Here is a 21,746-nt window from a genome sequence, read left to right as displayed (position 1 = left end):
CTTTTGTTAACAAGGGCTGCATAAGCTGCTGCAGCTACGCAGAAGAATCATGGCGATTATGTAATCGACCAGTTCTGAGCCGACCCACCCTATTTTGCCAGGTATAAATTTTATAGCATAAGAATTGCATATCTGAGCATTGCTATAGTAGTGTTGACGTTTAAATTGGCAATTAAAGAATAGAATTGTTCCTAATTGTTGCTCTCTTAAATCTTTAATAATATTGTGCTTCTAGTTATTCCTAATTAAAAAACAGAATTAATAGCATAGCGTATGCACATTTTGCTCATTAAAAAGTAAGCCATTCATTCCTATATCATATGGGAAATAAGCAGCTTCATCTGGTTTTAAAAATTGTTCATCTGCTCTTATAATAAGTTGTTGAAACTTGAAAGAATCTATCACCTTGGTTTTTGAGTGACTTGCAAGATTCATTTTGTTCAGGATAATTACATTATTTAGAGAAGATGGGAAGTATCTCAACTGGCCATATTCTGAAAAGAATGCAAAAATAATCATAAATTCATAACAACTTGCAGAAAGTAGGAGATACTGAAAATATCAGTAACTTAAAAGGAGCATGACCAAAGTAACCATGTTTTTAAGCGGCCCGTTCTGACCTTTATACCAAAGTAACCAGTTTTAAATCTGTTCATTCTTGCCCCAAACCAAGATATTTTTTTCTTTTTCTAAGTTGGTCCATTTTGGCCTAAGCCTGTTCTAGCCTGTTATCCAGCCTGACCATTTTGCCACATTAGGCTAAATGGGAAGGTGAGTATGTCTTACATTTGAGCAGTGGTGTAAACAAGCCGAGTCGAGACCAAGCTCGGCTCTTATTCTTTAACATATTGTATTTACTTATATATATTTATATATTTATATTATTTGTTACAGTTTCACATATTACAATTTCTAATTTTTTTTTTTTACAATTTTGTGTATAATAATGTTTATAATGCAATTATATATTGAAAAATAATATTACAGCTTGGTTAGGCTCAGTTTGGTATGTGAAGCTTGGGCGTAAGCTCGTTTATTAAATGAATTCCAACTTAGGCTTGAGCTCATTTAAACCGACTCGATTCAAGCTTTTAGTGAGCGTACCTCAAGTGTTTCACTAGTCTCTCATATGCTTTAAACTCGTATATGTTACTGACAAGTGTGTCTCTTTCTTTCATTTTAGTTTTGATCCATCATCATTTTCTATACAAATTATTCTATTAATTACTTTTCCTTATGTTACTAACTTGGTATTGATGCTAATGGATTGCTCATTTAAGGAGAAACTGAAGCAAAGACATTGATTCTTGATTCATGAAACTAGTATAGTGATCCTCGGTTCATTGAATTGAAAGCTATGCTAATAACCCCATAAATACTTATTATTAGTGTTAATGGAGTGGGATACTTTGTTCATTTCTGAAGAAGTTATCTGGATCTACTTTGCTCTTAACTTTTGTCAACCTCTTGAAGTTACCCTTGAAGTACTTCTCACCCCACTCCTACGCTTCCAAGTAACTCGTGTTTGTGTGCGGGTTCATTCCAATATCTAAATCTCTATAATTAAGGTATGCCCTTCTCGGGTGTTTTGAAACATACGGCTCCATGTACTTGTACAACTCCCTGAGCCAATGTATATGCTCATTTGTTGCTCGAACCCCATTGACTTCCCATTTGACCAGGTATTGTACATTGTACAAGTTCCCTCTTCGGTGCGGGAATGGAATGTGCGATTCTGAAATCTCGTTCATCCGTCCACCGTACGGATCCATTATCATGTACACGAGTTTCTGTTGATGAAATTGTTCTTGGATCCGTACAAATGCTTGTCGTGGTATAGGTTTTGTCACAAAGTCAGATTTTGCCTTGAAGTAGCTCACATAGGGGTCGGTTTTGTTACTTTGTAACAATTCCCGGGTTCCCTTTAAGCTAGCAAAGAAGACAACCGAGTCTATCCAACTCATTTCGATACAGTCTTCTGCTTTTAGACCTAACTGAGGAAAAGTTTCGTTCATTAACGGGATTAGGTCTTTAAGTTCCCCTAAGAAAAGCGAGTTGAATAACGCTTGAACCAAAGTATTTGAATCACCATGCACATATTGAATGAGTACTCTAATAACGAGCTCGTTTTTCATCTTGTGTGCTGTGTGTTGCCAATGATGGATGATACCGATGGTGTGTTGATCCATGTTCTTGTAAACGTTAAAAACCGTGACTTTTGGCGGGACCCTAACAAGCCTGATTTTCCACGAGACGATAACACCAAAGCTCGCTCCTCCGCCACCTCTAATGGCCCAAAAGAGATCTTCACCCATCGATTTCCTATCGAGGAAACGCCCTTTGGCGTCAACTAAGTAAGCATCAATGACGTTATCTGCCGCTAGGCCGTATTTCCTCACCATAGTACCGAAGCCACCACCGCTAAAGTGCCCGCCTACACCGACACTTGGGCATATCCCCGCTGGGAACCCGTGGGTTTGACTTTTTTGGTCTATACTATAGTAAAGCTCCCCTAGTGTCGCCCCCGAGTCAACCCATGCGGTTTCTTGCTTAATGTTGATGCAAATCGAGCGAAGGTTTCTCATGTCGATGATCACGAATGATGTTTTGCAAAGGTATGATAACCCTTCATAGTCGTGGCCCCCACTTCGAACCCGGACTTGCAACCCGTGCACTCGGCTACAAATAATAGCCGCCTGTATCTCGGCTTTGTTATTTGGTGTAACAATTCCGACCGGCCTTTTGGAACTAGTAGAATTCGAGCATCATGGGTTGTGTTGAGACAACACAAGGGATGAATACATTGGCATGTCACGTGTGAACACGTAACGTGAAGTGTTCACGAATGGGATGGTATTACTCATACACGAGACAAATCCATCATGGTTTCTGATTGCATCGGTACATATAACCGATGTGATCACAACCCATAAAACACGAGTGGCTACTAGACCCATGATGGCTTACTTGCTTCTTCTTAAAAATGGTAAAGGTACTTATAGGATGATAAAACAAAGTTATGGAGTCGGAATATTTGAAGGCAAAAATTCTTTGAATTTTGGTATTTATCATGGACCAGATGATAATTACAATGTAATGAAACTGACAACTTTGCCATTACTCTTACATAAGTTTTATTAATACCGGAATAATATTTTTGGCAACTTTCACATTAATTACTTACACATACCATAGTAAAAAAATTAAAATTAAAATTATAAGCTAGTTGTTTCCCGCAAAAGGTATATTTGAGTTTCAGATATTCGTGTAACACAAAGTATCAGTTTAAACATTAAATTGATAGTAAAGACTATTAAGATTGATAATATTGGTACATATGTGTTGAATTTGTTGCATTTTTTCTTGAAATAGAGCTCAAAATTTTATTTTTAACTCTTGATTTAATTGATATAGAGATCATTCAAGAATTATGATGATCGACCGGCTTTAAGTTTATCAGCTAAAGAGAGTAAAATGTGTTAGAATATACCCTCACATTAAAAAAAAGGTGTAAGTGGAGCTACAGGTAGAGCAACACAGACGAACCGTGCCATCTTAAATTATTAGCTGCACAAATTATGTGTTTACGTAGGTTTTTTATTTTGCTAATAAGTTAGTTTTCAATTTCAAAGATTTGTAGCCTACATACTTAAAATTTTCTATAAAAGTGATTTTGATGTAATGTTTTATCAGAATGGATAGTTGACATTCCGTCTCTGAAAGTTGCATCTAAGTATTGGCGGTGGTTTCAAACACTGTTAAAAAAGGTATTCAATATTATATAAAATTCTCCTAAGACTTTATATTTTTCGTGCTACTCTCTACGTCATATGGATCATGTATTAACTTACATATTTAACATAAAATTTTATGCAAGATAAGTAATGTATACGCTGCAAATAAATAAATAAATAAATAAAACACTTAAAAGGTGAAAAGTATAAGATACATGGCAAAACATTAGTTCAAATTAAACTGTTTACATATGTCTAAAGATTAAAAGAAGATAAAACAAACTACAACAATTTGTAGTTATTTTCTTCTAAATCAAAAGACAGAGTATTATTGAATATAATCAAAAGACACAGAGTATTATTGAATACTCCTATGTGTTACGTGACAACTTTTTGTTTCGTTTTATTGTTTATAGCAGAAAAGGATCCCTCTTATTCGGCAAAGTTTCCCTCTCTCTTTTTTTCCCCTTCTGTATTTGTCATTTTATTATTTTGTAGTAGTTATAAAAATAACAAAAGAAATAACTTGATATTTTAAATACGATAAGTCAAATGAGAAAATGGTAAAATATATCAAATAAAAGTATCAATAACGCACTTGAATAACTCTTTAAATTTTTATATACCAACAAAAATATATGTATCACCAGGAACTTAATAAATCATTGACTCATTAAATAAATTTGGATAGCTATGGAGTTACGAACATGTATTGAATCACCATGCAATAAACTCCAAGTGAACATGATCTACTGGCAGCTATTCTTCGAGTGTAATCAATAATTTTATAGATTCTATATGATTAATAATCCAGAGCTAGGTTAAAATACAAGATAAACAAAAAAAATAATAAGTATGAGAAGTAATCTAGTCTATCTTACCACTCTAATAAAAGACTATTTCATTGTGTCACTTGTCAAACTCTCATCACTCCTTATTTTTTTTAATACATATTCAATAAATGGTTTTTATTTCAGGTCAACCTGCCCAAATAATAGTTTTCGGATCCTTTTATTATTCTATCCATTTCTTTTCATAACCACACCCAACCCATATAACAAACCCAAATTCCCACCGCTGTTCATCCCCATCGCTGTCTCTAATAAAAGACTACATATTCTTGCCACTTGTCAATCTTATAGCCATCCTCACATTTTTTTCAACTCATTTCAATATACAGTACTTATTTTTTTAAGTCATTTCAATATATGAATTCAATATTTTTATTACATGTAAATCATAACCGATTCATTCATTAGCATTAATGGTGAAATAAGAAAATAAGAAAATATCAAAATTGAAGTTGCAGGTCTGTTAGAATAAAATTTTAAAGTCACAAATAATTGCAAATTAAAGAAAATAAAGATGCATCATTGTCGAAGAATTTAGATTTGTATGGTAAACTACAAAATTGTTTTTAAAATATGATTTGAGCAGCACTGCATAATTTTTAATACAAGATTGGTTTCAAATTTGTATTTAAAAATTTCTCATATGCATTTGAACTCAGAAAAATGTTTATTTCTTAATTTTCTCAAAACATTTTCTATAAATATTGCAAACATGGAGAATACCTATTATACATGCATGCATGCATGCATACATTCATATATATATATATATATATATATATATATATATATATATATATATATATATATTGGTGTTTAGAATTAAATCACTGAAATTGAATATTATAATTATAATCCATATGTATAGTGATTTACTATATGAATTATCTGCCATTTATTTATATGATTTTTTTGTGTAGTATAAAGGGTTTTAGCAATAAGAAGATTAATATTTAGCTTTCAGTATTTTCTTTGATAACTCAAACCAAAATGCTTCATAAACACATATTTTATGACTTTATTTATATTTTTTTATACATTTAAATATATTTAATATGCCTTATAAGACAAATTACTTAATTAAAAGCATTCAAAATATTAAACCAAAAAAAAAAGTTTCAATCACATTCCACTATTTGCGTTTTCCAAAAATCATTTAGGATATTGAAACCTATAATATCGTTTTTATCAGTTATTTACATAATTTCAGTATTATATTAACTTAATTAATTTTATTAATATACAAATACAACGAATTGGGGTTATATTGGTGTTACCTGTTGGTTAGTACATAATTAAAGTGTTTATTATGTTTTATATTCAAAACAATAAAGCTATACACAATTTTTTTAAAAAAAAAGTATAATTGTAACCTTTATTATTAAAATACGTTATAAAAATTCATTAAGATTCATGCCTTAATATAATATAATTTAATAGAAATGTTTGTTATTTTTTTTATTATTTGTAACTTAATCATGCTCCTCATTACATTTCAGGGATATTCCATTTTCACATTAATTTAAAAAAATAGTTTTTTTAGAACGACGATTTTCTTATATTTAAGCTAGCGCACTCTCCAAAGTTAGAGAGCCCCGATGCCCACTCTGGCCAGACTATGTTGTCTTAACCGGGCCCATGCTGGCTTCAGAGTTTGACTTGGGCGTTCCCCCGGGAAACCATACCGCCGACTGCCACTTAACAGTCGCTGTGCCACCATAAGAATATAACTCTTTAGCGTAACACACGGTGGGACGAAAACCCAGGTGAGCTCAGGATTCGAATTGACAACCTTTGCACAAGGCCTAGCTCTCCGGTTAAAAGCCATTTATCATGCTTCCATAAAATCCAAAATCTTTGGTTCTTTTTTTTTCTTCTATAAGTTGTTAAAACATATATATTGATTAATTAAATATTTCAACAACTTTCCATAATATTAACTAATTACATAAGATTAGTATTCAAAAATTAAACATTCCTGATCAAATACTTTCAACTATTAGAATCACTACATTCACTTTATGCAACTTTAATCTTCTAATATTCTATTAACCCACTGTTATTTAAACATGACTTTAAGGTTAGTATGTCTTTGTTATTTTCCTGGCAAATACATTCATATGAAATGAAACAGATCATTTTGTTATATTTTAGTTTTCGGTCTTATATGCTGCTTGATTATACAATTGTTAATTGTAAAATATAAAATTAATTAAAAATTTATCATACAAAGAATATTAATGACAACAAATTTATCATCATCAATTTCAAATTCTAAAGATTCTAATGATGATTATATCATCAAAGTTCATGTAATATGGTTTTTGGGATAATTATGTTTTTTGGATAAACATGAGTAGATAATCTCAAATGACATCATATTAATTAATTAAAAGTTATGATGTTTTATGTGCATGGATATTTTTTTTTGTTAGTTTCATGGATACAGTATCATTTATTAAGGTTGGAATCTACTTGAAGAATCTTATTTGCCACACAGAAGTGTTATTAGCATGCCTATTTGTTACCATATCAAGAGTTACAAGCATACATGAACTAAAGATTTTGATTTTTGTTAAACAGTGTATACTAACCAATACAATCACAAATGTAGTATACAAGGAAGGTTTTACTTATTCGCAACATATTTGTGTAATCTTAGTTTATGTAATTTCTGTTATCTTAATGTAAATGATCATTTTTGTTGACTGTATTTCACTTAATGGTTGAAGTTTAAAATTTTAATCAATTAACCGTGTAATACACGAGCCTCAAACTAGTTGATTATAGATTTGAGTGGTTGTGATTAATTTGGGAATAAAAAATGATGGAAATAACATATATGGATAATGGAATGATCCATATTGTTGACTTTCTCAATCTAGATGCAATGTACATATTAATTCACTTACCATTTTAAAATGTTCATAACTTTTTCATACGATAATTTTTATTTTTAAAAAATCACCATAATAACAAGCGGTTTTTATCTACCATATTAATGTATAAAAATAAAAAATAAAAAATCAAACAATTAGTGAGTTTTTATACATTGTGTTATTAGTTTGTCATTGTGTTTTTTTAATAAAGTTTTCTACATTGTGTTATAGGTTATGGTCATTATGTTTTTCAATCGTTAAACATATTAAAGAAAAAATTTAAAACAAGGCGCACGCTTGGTTTAAAAAAGGGTGCTTAAGGCGAGGTGAGGCGAGAAGCGACCCAAGGCGAGCACCTCAACGCTTTTGCCTACCCAAGGCGAAGTCTGTTAAAAAAGCGAACGCTTTTTGCGCTTTTGTGTGAAGCGAAAAAGTGAGGAGACGAAGGCTTTATGTACAAAAAGTGACCAGTTAACCCATTTTCAACTTAATCTTTATAATTAGCAATATCTGTACTTTTCACACTTGGTAATAAACTTTTGAAAGTTGAAACAAGTTTGAATAATGTTATTTTGGAAACACTTTCAAGTAATTTGGTACTCGATAACTTATTTTTATGTTACTTTGATATTTTGGGCGAGTAATATGGTACTCAAAAAAATATTCTATACTACTTTTGGAATTTTGGGATATATATATATATATATATATATATTAATATTTTAGACGTTTAATATATATTATAATGTGGTTTGTATGTAATATGTGGCTTATACATAATTAAATATATTTTTTTTAAATAAGGTCGCCTCACGTTCAAAAGGCGTTCACTTTTGCACTTTTCGTCTCGGCTGAGTACCTCTTCGCTTTTGTTCGCCTCACGCTTTTTTAATCCAAGGGCGCACGCCATTGTGCCTTTTGTTCGTCATTGTGTCTTTATGTTCATCATTTTATCTTTTGTTCGTTGTTTTGTCTTTCTATTCATCATTTTGTTTTAGTCATTGTGTGCTACATTCATTATGTATTATGTTCAGGTCATTGTGTATTATATAATTACCATTGTGCTTTACGTTTCAACATTGTGTAATATGTATTCACTATTGTGTTTTATGTTAATGTGTGATATGCATTAATTATTGTGTTTTATACTTTTATGTATTAGATATAGTTGTTATTTTATCATTATATTTACATATTAGAATTACACAACGGCATTATTTCACTATTACAATTTTCAGATTTCATCACTTTAAAAAAAACACAATGATAAATAGAGAGACACAATAATGAACATAAGACATAATAACAATTTTTTTTTTCACAATCGAAGTTTTATATAATTTACTATAAAACGATTACAATAAAGTGGCAGGCAAACGGGCAACAAGCTGCGCCGCAACCCCCTTTTGAACAGCAAAGCCAATCCTGCTAAAAACGAAGCTTTGGGACCTAAAAGCTGAAGAGGTTCCGTGTACGACATGCTGAACCCTACTCAAAAATTTCACAGCCTCAAAAATTTCAAACCAAATAAAATGACACAATGACATAATATTTTTTGATGTTTATAAAACAAAGTTATATTCATATTAAAGATAAAAAAACGTTTGTTGTTATGGTGAATTTTTTTTTAAGAAAATGTCAAAAGAAAAGGTTATAAGCGTTTTAAAATGATGGTAAAATTGACATGTGCCTTGCATATAACTAAAGAAAATATGTGTTTTTTCTTTTATGTCATTCCTCCTTTGGTCCTCATTTGACACATGACAATAAATTATAGCTTCATATCCTTCTCATTTGTGTTATCCTTTGTAGAATAACTCAACACTTTGTTATCCTTATCGAATGGGTTAGAAACGTCTTATATAGAAACTTAAACGTCTTGGAGATCATTAAAATTTAAAGAGATCCGTAGACTAGGATTTCTTTTGGGTGAAATGTGGTTCTTGATAAATTGTAGAATTTAGGAACGACGTATGCATCATTTATGAGCTAACGGAGTTCACTAATCCTAATTACATATGATTTTGACCTAACATGACCCAAGTTGAGGGTTTTGACTTTTGGGATAAAGCATGTTTTAGTCATTCAAAATTGAGAAGCAGGTTAGTTAAAACCATATCACAAATGTACAAATAGAAATAACCAAATGAAGTTTTTTTCTTATTTAGTTTAATCGAGGTGGGTCAACGACTCAAACTATTTGGTTAAGAGACCTAAGCTAAGAGCATTCTCAACAAACTCTCTATCTATATCTCTATAATTACATAAAAAATCACTATATTTCTCTTTTAAATTTAATTAAATAATATTGTTATACCTTTATTAATCATTATAGTTTTCTCTCTCCACTACTAACAATCAATTCAACAAATATTAAAAAATAAATTGGGGTAATCAATTTGCTCCAAAATTTACAAAAAATCACTAACTTTTTTCTCGTCTCTACTCACAACAATTTAAAACACCATCCTATAATTTGCAAAACTCACTCACAAAAATTTGGGGTCCTGTTGTGAATGCTCTAAGGGTAAAGTTAAAATGCAAATTGAGATAAAAATAAGAAGTGTGAGAAGGATTTATGACCACATAAAAAACCCCTAAAAATTCAAAAATAATAACAAAACAATCGTAACTCAATATATCAATAAAAAAAAATTAAAAAACCAAAATGTTTCCCTAGTCATTCCTGTTAAAAAATTAATAATAAATTACGAAAAGACAATGCCGAAAATAAACAACCAACACAATGATAAACAAAAAAAGGCACAATAGATCACAAAATATAACACTATATTGAACAAAATATGACACAATGTTGAGTAATATAGCACAATATCAATAAAAAAAATGTCAAGAAAAAGTCACAATCAATGACGAAAATAAACGCAAACACAATGATAAACAAAAAGACACAGTGATCTTTCTCACTCGACATTGGGTTTTTTTTTAGAAAGAGGAAAATGGTGAAAACATTTTTGTGTTTTTATATTTTTCATTTTGTATTAAAGTTTGAGTTATGATTTTCTTTTAATTATTTTTAAAGATTTTTTTAACTATAAATCTTTCTTATCCTTCTCATTTTTATCCTCCAGAAACATCTAAAAGTGCAATTGAGAGGTATTTGAATTCCAGTAGTTCAAGAATCTATACTAATTAAAAAATAAATGTTTGCTTATACCACGTGTCCTCTTTTTAGCCAATCATTCATTTCAATTTCCCTCCTCCCATCACATTCCTTTTATAAACCCGGTTCATATCCATGCCCGACCCAATTAACTACTTATAACCCGAACAAACACATTGGCGATTTTCCAGAAACCCTATTTCTTGTCTCTTTCCTAATGTTTAACATTCTAATATTTCCTCTCATTGATCTGTTAAATCGATCCCAAATTCCAAAATCACTGGCGACAGTACTTTGAATTTCATCTCCAGAAAACCTAATCAGAAACTTCTAATTCATCTTCAAAATCACTTGCGACTAGAACTAATGGCTTTCTTCGATTTCTCTCATATCATATCGGAAACCCTAAATCATTTTTCTGAAGTTTGGTAATGTTTCTTCGAGAAACTTTAAATCAATCTTAATTGCATTTATATTATAATTTAATCTATCTTATACAGGTTTAGCCAATTTTGATTACCGTGCTTACAAATATGTATCTGTACTATGATTTTTTATATGAAATTATAGTCATAAAAATAGTTATGAAAAAACCATAGCGTCACCATGATCTTGACTGTGTAACAAAAATGAAATTATATTTACAAACTTTTTTTTGTCCGCAGACCTATAAATCTTCTTTTCTTTTGCCTAATCTTTTTTTAGGCTTCTCAAACACTTTCACTACAAATATTTTCTGTTATACTTAAGCGTAAACACTTGCATAACTATTTGATGTTTGTTTTGTAATGTATACTAATTAATAAATAAATGTTTGCTTATACCACGTGTCCTCTTTTTAGCCCATCATTCATTTCAATTTCCCGCCTCCCACCACATTCCTTTTACAAACCCGGTTCATATCCATAACCGACCCAATCAACTACTTATAACCCGAACAAACACATTGGCGATTTTTCAGAAACCCTATTTCTTGTCTCTTTCCTAATGTTTAACATTCCAATATTTCCTCTCATTGATCTGTTAAATCGATCCGAAATTCCAAAATCACCGGCGGCAATACTTCAAATTTCATCTCCAGAAAACCTAATCAGAAACTTCTAATTCATCTTCAAAATCACTTGCGACTAGAACTAATGGCTTTTTTCGATTTCTCTCATATCATATCGGAAACCCGAAATCATTTTTCTGGAGTTTGGTAATGTTTCTTCGAGAAACTGTAAATCAATCTTAATTGCATTTATATTATAATTTAATCTATCTTATACAGGTTTAGCCAATTTTAATTACCGTGCTTACAAATATGTATCTGTACTATGATTTTTTTTTGTATGAAATTATAGTCATAAAAATAGTTATGAAAAAACAATAGCGCCACCATGATCTTGACTGTGTAACAAAAATGAAATTATATTTACAAACTTTTTTTTTGTCCGCAGACCTATAAATCTTCTTTTCTTTTGCCTAATCTTTTTTTAGGCTTCTCAAACACTTTCACTACAAATATTTTCTGTTATACTTAAGCATAAACACTTGCATAATTATTTGATGTTTGTTTTGTAATTTTAAATAAAATGTTCTTTTTCAATTTTATATATGATTTTTGTATTATTTTGTGTTCATATGACATATGATACCTATTCGATGTTATTTTTCGAAAATTTAATAAAATGTTTTTTTCTTCTTAAAATAATAGTCAAGATGATGATTAAGTGATTTTGGAATAAATAAATCATATCTTATGTAACGTTTACTATAAATAACTTGGTATCACTTCTTATACGGTACAAAAATGTGTTTCGAGGTTGACCTAACCCGTTTTGACTCATTTAAATTCTTGAGAAACAATTGATTTGATTGTATAATTTTAATCTTGGAAATAACTACTAATTTTTATTAACTGATAAGTTTTCTATGACTTTTTCTATGATTGAATATATCATTTATGAATAGAAATTATAATTAATTAATTATAGTATTTTCGCATTTTACTCCCTAATTACAGTCCTCTAAAAACGTTTCCAAATAGCAAAACTTGTCAAACTATTTGAATCATGTTTTGCTGTGTGAAATTCAAATTATTCAAATTACGATTTTACAATGACTCTATCTAATTTAGCAAGTTGACTGTGTTATTTAATTTCTGTGTGAACTTAGATGTCAACCTAAATTACGTCTAATCCTTCAATTCAGTTACAAACTTATTTATATCAACAACAAATTTCGTGTTTTACTATACAAATTACGGAAATTTGATTAATAATCAAAATAATTATTCTGTTTCCAAAGCAAACGATTAATTCATTAACAGCTTGCTAATTCTATAGTGTTATAAATAGCAAAACGTTATGAAATTTTTATATCAAATTAATTCATTAACAACTTTGTAATTCTATAGTGTTATAAATAGCAAAATGTGATGACATTATAATGGATGGGGAGGTAAATTTTCAACATCATTTTTATTTTGTTTTATATTCATCAATCATAACTTGGTAAACTTTCAGGGAATGAAGACGCAAGCAAGCAGGGTTTAAAACTTACTTTCCTAACTTTGAATCAGTATTTTCTTACTAGGCATACACTTACTGAAATGTGCTAAAAGTCAAGCATTTGTAGAATACCCAGAAAATCTCATTTCGTTGGAAAACATCACTGATTTGTTGATTTATGATCAATGTATTAGTCACAAGAATTTTATTTATCTAATAATTGTAATGTTTGTTAGTATCGTTTTGTTTAATAAGCAAATTTATCTATCATGACTTTTCGTTATTAATATTTCAAACGTTTTGGAGTTATAAAATTAATTTCTTAAACCCGTGTTGTACGCGGGTAGCTAACCTAGTGCTAAATAAATAGAGTATGACGGGAGAATAATTTAGTTAATTAACATGTTGATGAGTGGAGTGCTATACTTAGCAAGTTTCATACACGTGGTTCACTTAAAATATATATACCTTTTAAAGGTTTATATGGAGTTTTTTAACGGATGAATGAAAGTAATTATCAAGTATTTAGTTAGGGATTAAACTTAAATAGATGTGATTAAAGTAAAAAACATTATGTTTTGAATTAATAGTTAACTTTTGAATCGTAAACAACATCAATATTTACAACTAACAACGTTTGAAACTACTCCTAACACCCGAGTAAACCTCCTCGGTTCGATATATTAACTGTTTATACTGATTTTGACACGTCAGTTCCAACTAACTCAATAATAATAATAACACCTTTAAAGTGGAAACTAGCAATGTATAAAAAAATCTCATTAATTCGTGATTGAATATATAAATCATATTAATTGTTTATTATATAAAATGCTACACCGAATAGAATAATAAAGTTTGATTAGAAAAAATAACAATCGCTGGGTGAGAGAGATATAATTTAGGCAGGGTCGGAGTGATCGGAGGTAATAATGGCGGGAGGGAAGTTATTGTACAAAACTCGGATATGCGTTCTGTACAGAAAGGGGCGTTGTCACCGTCAGACGTGTTCTTTTGCTCACGGCGATGCTGACCTCCGTCGCTATAACACCTCTTCTTCCTCCTCCTTTAACGGTATGCCTCCCTCCATTCCAATTATCTTTCTTACACCTAGGGTTACCAATTGCAATTTTCTGCCTACTCTTTAGAATACGAGATTCGTCATCGTCTTAGGGTTTTGCTTTAATTCATTACTACTAGTATGATTCTAGGGGTGTAAACGAGCCTACGAGAGCCGTTTTTGTCCGCTTCGGCCAAGCTCATTATTTGTTTATTAATTAATTTATATACATTTCTAATTATTTTTGTATACGTTTTAAATTATTTATGAATATATGTTAAACCTTAAATGAGCCTAAGCTCCGCTGTGCAGTGTGAATCAATACATACAAGTTCAAAATAGGTAAAACTTAAAAATACACAAGCCTCGTTAAGGCTCAATGAGCTCCCACACAAGGTTGGAGCTCGGGCTCGATAACCAAACAAGCTTTATTAGAGGCTCGGGCTCAGCTCAAACTTGAAAAAGCTCGGCTCGTTTCCAGCATGTTATCAATCCGATCTAGTGTAGCTTGGATCGTTTGCACCACTAGATCTGAGCACAAGGAAGCGAGTGTTATTATTCTGATTTGTTGAAATTTGAAATCTAGAATGAAGATATGTTCATGGAGTTATCTGTTACCTGCATGTTCTATTGTTTACTTTGTCTTGTTTTTGCACCCATAATGACATTAGATGAGTATCACAGCACTTTTATTTGCAAGAAAATAGGGTTATTGGAGTATAATGTATCCTTTTGTTGCTAGTCGTTATCTCATGGAAAAAGGGACCTTTAAGTGCATAAGTTTCTGTAGATAGTAGACAACGCTTTTTTTGTTTTCGCAAGAAAATAGGAATAGCGGAGTATAGTGTAATCCTTCGTTGCTAGTCATTATCTCATGGAAAAAAGGGACCTTCTTTAAGTGCATATAATGTCCAGCATATTTTCTTTTCCAGATTTTTTATTACTCAGTTTTTTAAAGTATGTTTTGTTGAAGTGTTGAACTTAATACTTGGCAAGACTTGCATAGGCCTAAGTTTCATGGGTTCATCATGGATAACCCTCATGACATATCAAAATAATTGTTTTGTGTTGCTTAAAAGTTAAAAAGACCGTGGCCATGCCATGGAAGTTTCATATGATGGATTGCTCAATCATCATATACAGACGATGAATTCATTTGGTTGGTTTGATTAAGTCTTCTCTGTTATCATTTCTTGAACCATTAACATAAACATTTTCTGAATGAGTTTTGTATCTAAAGATCTAACTATCTGTATTTGGAATTGGGATTTATTATCTGACCTACTCAAGTGCGCTCATGTCTGCATTGAGGTTGTCTAAGCAGTTGTTTTATCCTTCTTACGCCCTAGGACTTCTACAGAACTCTTTCAGCTCTTTATGTTGCAGTGTGAACCTGTCTTAAGTATTACTTAAGTCAAACACGTTGCCGCACGGTGCCCACAATGCTTTTATATTCTTACGTCATCACAAGTTTTTCAGACACATAATCATATCAACAGTTGTGTATCTCATTATCAATCATTACGACATCATTTGATTGGCCACATGTGACATATGTCTTTATCAGAAGGAATTATACTGGTCGGTTTGTCTTATTGCTGGTTGTAGTATTATTCTCGGGAGTTTCATCTTCATTTGCACTTAGACTTCACCAGATGGATATATTCAATTATTCACACGTTTCTGTTATGTTTTCACTTGTGGGCTGATGGAGTCTCTGCTTCTTTATCATTTTGACTCCTTTATGAACATGATACTTCCAGAGTCTTTCGAATGGAATATGTTTTCAGAACCATTTATATAGTTATTAGCATGAGAGACGGGCTTATATATTTATTCTCTGACTTCAAGGAGAATATAACACCATACTTAATTCATATTTTACAAGAAGAGAAGTATCTGCAATCCTATACGTTCTACGACATTCAAACGTTTTCTCAATATTACCCCTTATTATATGAGGGCTGGATCCTTTTGGAACTCGAAAGAAGACACTAAACCTTTTCGTTGTTTTGTTAAGATGTGGTTCCATCTAATGGTAAGGTGTATCTTTGTTATTGAATACTACTAACTAAGGCCCAGATGGTTACTTTTAATTTAAAATAAGGGGATGCTGGTTTTCGACTTACTGAAAATACTATTTTCACATTCTGCAGGGAGGCGGGACTACCGTGATGCTGATTTAAGAGATAAGCTAGGAAGACATTGGTCCCCTCCTCGGAGAAACTCTCGTGAAAGAGATGCAAGAGATCCACTCCCATCTCCAAGATTTGGGAAAAGAAAGTACGTTTCTGAAATCAGTTATTTGCTCAGTTTTACTTTCTTTTATAAGTGATCCTTGTTTCAGATGGATTTTCATTCAAGATGTTACTGATCTGTGTATCTTGTACTTGTATTATAGTGATTGGAGTCGTAGAAAAAGACAGCACTTTGATGGTGAAAATGATTACTCCGGAAGCTCGAGATTATCTGATGGAGTTGAACAGAAAGCCAGAGATAGAAAACCACCATCCCAAGAATTTGATGATAATCATGATGAGCAGGTTTGAGTTCTTTTTTTTTAATTGTAATTCATTATTTGCTGATATATTTTGGTGGACTATGAAGGTTACGTTCTCACTGCTTACTTATTTGCACTTTCTTCTAAACCTGTGGTGCAGTTAAAGCAAATGCAGTCTGAAATTGAGCTGCTGGAAGATCAGAAGCAGCAACTACAGGTGCCTGTGATTCTGTTTGTTTTTTTGTTGTACATTCAGATTATTTCACAAACGAATTAGATAATTCTCATTTCATTGAAGTTATCTTAATTACACAGACAAAACCTGAGACTTTCATTAGTTATTTTAGGTCTTGCATTTTCTTAATCATTGTTGTGTATCTGGTAATTAATGCAATGTTTCATAGGTCTATTTGGAAGAAAGTGTTCAAGAAGCAGATGGTCTAAGTTCTAAAGTTGAAGAGCTTGAGAGGCAATTATCCATTGAGAAAGAAGAATGCAAAAGGCATCCAACAAATCACAATCCGATATATAATCTTCTTACTTTCAAGTTTTACATTTACTCCCTCTTTTTGTGTTCTTAATTACTTTTGTTTTATTTTGTTAGAATTTCTTCCAAAATTAGGAAGTTTGTCAAGGCTAATAATCGGCACACGAGGATACAAGAGGAACTAAAGAGGCAAATATCTGTTCGTTTATCTTTCTAGTATTTTCCCATTTTATCCCTCAGACAAATCTTAAATCATGTAGGTCGCAAGCTCGCCTTCAAAGGCTTGGGGACCTACTTGGTTCAGATACTAGAGCTTCTGCTAATGAAGATGACATCAACACTAACATATTAAGTGACGATGAAACTATGGGAAATCTTTTACCTAGCCCCCAAATTCACAAGGCTTCACCGAGGAAGAATGAGAAGTTTACTTCAACGACCCCACGGAAAGATCAACATAATGCTTCTCCAAGCAAGAAAAGAATGAGGGCCCACATTGTAGAACCTGATGAAAGATCAAAACACGGTATCTTTTATCGTACTACTACTACTGCTACTGCTGCTGCTGCTGCTCTTATTATTATTATTATATTCTGACAATTCTTATTAATATCCTTTTGGTTGCCAACAGGTCCTGCTTTTGGAAATATGAGATCTGAAAGGCATTCTAGATGGGACCCACACCTTGCTGAAACAAAAAACAGGGTACATTTTCTGTTTTCATAATCATACTTTCTTCCTTATTATGTAGCATTTTCTTATAGTGTATTAAATAGAAGTAACACTTTGAATGACCAGTACAAGGATATGAGGTCAACTAGAATGGCTGCAAATGCGGTTGATGAAGTTGTCAAGGTTGATGAAGTTGTTGAAAAGCTTGAAGCACAAGAAACCTCTACACCTTTGCCACTTCCACCACCTCCTCCAATTGCCTCCAATGCTTACTTACAGGTTACCCTTTTTACTATTTCGTCCTTGAGAATTGGAATATATACATTCGTGCACAACCTTGTTAAGATTTTAGTGATGTGAGTTTGAACAGTTTTATGAGTTGTTTGACACGTTAGATACGCAAACTGAGTGAGTTAATTTAACTTTGGTTGCAGTACAAGCAGGAAAATGAGACTCCGGATGTAGTTAACGATGTCCATGATGGTGCTGATGATGACGAGTTGCTGGATGTGGATATTGTTTGACTTGTTATTAGCTCTGAAATATAGAATGCTTGTTAGCTTTTTTTTTTAATCTCTTTTTTGTAGTGCAGTTATTGTGACAACTACGTTTATTTGTTTTCATGTTCCTAATTTCCAAGGTTATGCATATTTAGGCTTTGGATACTGTAATGTTGCCTCCCCTTCGCAACCTAGATATTTAGATTTTTGTTTTTTTGAACGGCAAACTAAAGCAAGATTTTGTTAGGCATCATAAAAGATACAGCAGACAACCAAATTGGCCCAATAAGCTACTAAACCCAACCTGGTTGGTTACACCAATATGGGCATCAACCCCAACCTTTATACAACAAAACGAACTCAACCCGTCCACCAAACCAAAAGCCCCTTCGTTCTATTTAGATTTTCAAGAGCATTCCCAATGGATTCTCTAAATTTATGTGAGTGTATTCTCCATTTTTTAGAGTATGGTTGTAAGTGGTTGTGAGTACAGAATAAAGAAAATTCACTGTTCATTGTTAAACTAGTTTAAGACCCGTGAATTACATGGAGAATTAATGAAAATTACAATATTTAAACGTTAAACAAAATACAATTGGTAACACAATTATCATATATTGTTAATACAATTACAACTTTCATTAAAATTACAGGAATTACAAAGCAAAACATTACGCAATGAGTCTACAAATAAGAAAAAATTTCCTTGTACACTGCATTTGTGGTTGTATTGATCAGATTACCTTGTTTATTCAACTAATTAAAAACCCTACATTTGAAATTAAAAAGCTTTAAACTTGAACAAATTCAACTAAAATAAACATATATCATCATGTATTTAACTTAACAATAGCTTTATAACTATAAAAAAACATTTACACAACCCTGTTTACCAAACTAATCCCCTTAACAATTTTAACTATTTGAGAAAAACAACACCAAAAAAAAAAAAAAACTGTAATCACATAAAAAAGTTGCAAGCTATTCACAATTAATATCAAAACCAAGATTCAAACAATTAAAAAACCCTACATTTAAAAAATGTAAGTATTGATAAATTCAACTAATATAAACTTATAACATTATGCATTTAATTTAACAACTATGCGTGGTCTTACCAGGGGTCTCCCTAGTCTTTTTATTTACATTACTGTTTTTTTTTAATATAATCCATTTATCACCCTTTTTTCCTTTTTTTTTTAAAATGTAGAGTGATGTGGAAATATCGAAGAAACTTGCTTTATTAAGATCGAATGTAAGAAACCGAAATCACTAAGTCCACATTAGTGAATCCATCTCGAACACCAACCCCATTAGTATCAAGGTGAAAGCAAGACGGAAAGACTGCAACAAAAAAAAAAATACAGGGTCAGCATTCAACATAGACGAAAAACAATATAAAAACAGTAGGTTAATCAATTTAAATGTAGGCGACGGTGGTGGTGATGACGGAGGCGACGGTGGTGGCGATGAAGGAGGCGACGACGGTAGCGATATTTTAAGAGAGATTTATAATGGGTTAAAATAGACGAAGGTGGAAGAGAGAAACAGAGGAATGGCGATGGCGATGGCGATGGCGATGGCGATGGCGTAGGTGGCTACGAAAGAGAGGAACGGCTGTTGGATATGAACTGGAATTAGGGTTTGATGAAAAGAAAGAAAGAATTAAAAAAAATGGATCCGGTTAGTATTATTGGGGCGAGTTGAACCAAATAAGATACCATTTTTTGAAAATGGGTTAAAATTTGTGAGAGTTTCTAAAAAGATGACAAGTGACATATAGTAGTACTTATTTATTAGAATAGTAAGATTTGGAGAAACACTGTTCACATTCTAAAATTTTTTAATATTTTTTTTAAGTGGTTGTGAGTGAAGGAAAGAGAAAAGAAATCGATAAAGGTATAAAAAGTACTATTTAATTAGAAAGTAGAGAGAAAATGTAGTAATTTTTAATATAATTTTAGAGATGAAAATATAGAATGGATTGAGAATGCTCAAACTGACTTTTGATTAATGCAACTTGCAAGTTAATAACTTGCTTTTTATAAGATAAATAATTTGACTTTTGTAATCTATTTAAACACATAAATGACTTAGAGCATGTTTGGGATTGAGTTTGAAAATGTTTATTGTTTTTTCAAAAAGCCATTTTGAAAAGCCAGGATTTGAAGCTTTTGAAAAACTGTTTTTTAACACTTTTAAAACGCTAAAATAAGAAAGATTTTTATGATTGCTAAACACATTTTAATTTATTGGCTTCTTGAAAACACCGATTCAAATAAGCATTTTTCAAATTCAATCCCAATCATGCTCTTAAATATTTATAAAAAGTGGAAACACCTTTTTACACAGTTTTATGTGCTCAGTTGAAATAGGTGATGACTAATTGGTTTGTTTGATTCATGAAGATGAAATACATATACAAAATAATATATAACAACAATAATGCTCGCTAATATCACTATCATGTCGTTTAATTTGTTTACTTAGCCAATTATCACAGGTAAATCCATAATAAACTAATAGTGTTTGTTTTGTCTCTTTGTTTGCCTTTCTAATACATTATAAATGCTTAGTGTTTAGTTAGTTGATTTCATGTTTAAAGAGCCTACTTATGAGACGGGCCTTATAAGTAGGTTTCGACCCAACAAAGATAACAAGAAGCTTAACAAAAGAAGTCCAATGAACCAAGCCCAGCAAGGGTAGCATTCTAGAAGTTTATTGGGAGGGAAACATTGGAGGGACACTATGTATAATATCTCTCCCCTATAGAAGAAGGAGGATGAACAATGTAAAGCCATTCCAAACATAGTCACATAATACTTACAAATACAACATTTGATCACCATTCTCTCTATCTTGTTAGGAACTTTACCCTCTCGTGGGACTAGGTTCTAACATTGGCACCATCCATGGGACCTCTTGATCACGGGTCTCATTTAAACCTCTAAAAGAATGGTCGATCAAATCCGCCGTCACCACCGTTGTTTCACCATCAAAAGGTCTTGGTTTTGTCTGCCCACTGTTTCAGTAAACAAGCAGCAACCTAGCTCTCCATATCGTCGTTATTCCCGTCGTCGGAATCTTTTTCCCGACTCTTCGGAATATTCTGTGAGGCAAGGATCTTGAAGTATTCTCCGGCGAGTCTTGAAAAGTTGGACATGACGATTGCTTTCAGCCAACAAGACGCATACTCATTTTCTTCTACTAATTTCAACCACTCCGGCGACATGCCACCGCAACCACCACCACCACCCCCGGTTCCATCGGAACCAACAGCGTCACTAAGTCCAAAGTGCCCATAAGTGCACATCCATACCGGGAAGATATAAAGAACACCGGTGGACTAGTTTGTTCATAAATGAAGACGTTATGGAGGTTGAAGAAATTACGGCCGAAAGGCCCAAGATAACCTCGGAGTTCATACGAACTCACAGAGACGCTTTA

General features: G+C 32.0%; 2 protein-coding genes across 2 annotated transcripts; one reads left to right on the top strand and one right to left on the bottom strand.

Annotated features, from left to right (window-relative positions):
• Positions 1-1,388: 1,388 nt before the first annotated feature.
• Positions 1,389-2,985, bottom strand: LOC143561612 (berberine bridge enzyme-like 22). The gene has a single exon (XM_077049645.1). The coding sequence runs from the start codon at positions 2,583-2,585 to the stop codon at positions 1,503-1,505; it is 1,083 nt and encodes a 360-aa protein (XP_076905760.1). The 5' UTR covers positions 2,586-2,985; the 3' UTR covers positions 1,389-1,502.
• An 11,027-nt stretch (positions 2,986-14,012) lies between these two features.
• On the top strand, positions 14,013-18,375 carry LOC143561611 (zinc finger CCCH domain-containing protein 13-like). Its single transcript, XM_077049644.1, has 10 exons — positions 14,013-14,154; positions 16,297-16,423; positions 16,542-16,683; positions 16,801-16,857; positions 17,045-17,142; positions 17,245-17,316; positions 17,388-17,653; positions 17,759-17,832; positions 17,932-18,078; positions 18,234-18,375. Exons 1-10 carry the CDS (start codon positions 14,013-14,015, stop codon positions 18,321-18,323), a joined length of 1,215 nt encoding a protein of 404 aa, XP_076905759.1. The 3' UTR covers positions 18,324-18,375.
• Positions 18,376-21,746: the final 3,371 nt, after the last annotated feature.

Source organism: Bidens hawaiensis, unplaced genomic scaffold, assembly GCF_021521415.1.
Source record: "Bidens hawaiensis isolate Kalapana, Puna unplaced genomic scaffold, B.hawaiensis_p1.1 tig00020749_1, whole genome shotgun sequence".
NCBI classification, from domain to species: Eukaryota; Viridiplantae; Streptophyta; class Magnoliopsida; order Asterales; family Asteraceae; genus Bidens; species Bidens hawaiensis.
The sequence above is the reverse complement of the archived record's forward strand: the minus strand, read 5'-3'. Positions and strand labels throughout refer to the sequence as shown.

Excerpts from the sequence above, each read along its gene's own strand:
- LOC143561612 (XM_077049645.1), bottom strand. The coding sequence starts at position 2,585 with ATGAGAAACCTTCGCTCGATTTGCATCAACATTAAGCAAGAAACCGCA.
- LOC143561611 (XM_077049644.1), top strand. The coding sequence starts at position 14,013 with ATGGCGGGAGGGAAGTTATTGTACAAAACTCGGATATGCGTTCTGTAC. Across the intron at positions 17,143-17,244 it reads GAGAAAGAAGAATGCAAAAG|AATTTCTTCCAAAATTAGGA; the intron begins GCATCCAACAAA and ends TTATTTTGTTAG. Across the intron at positions 17,654-17,758 it reads TGATGAAAGATCAAAACACG|GTCCTGCTTTTGGAAATATG; the intron begins GTATCTTTTATC and ends GGTTGCCAACAG.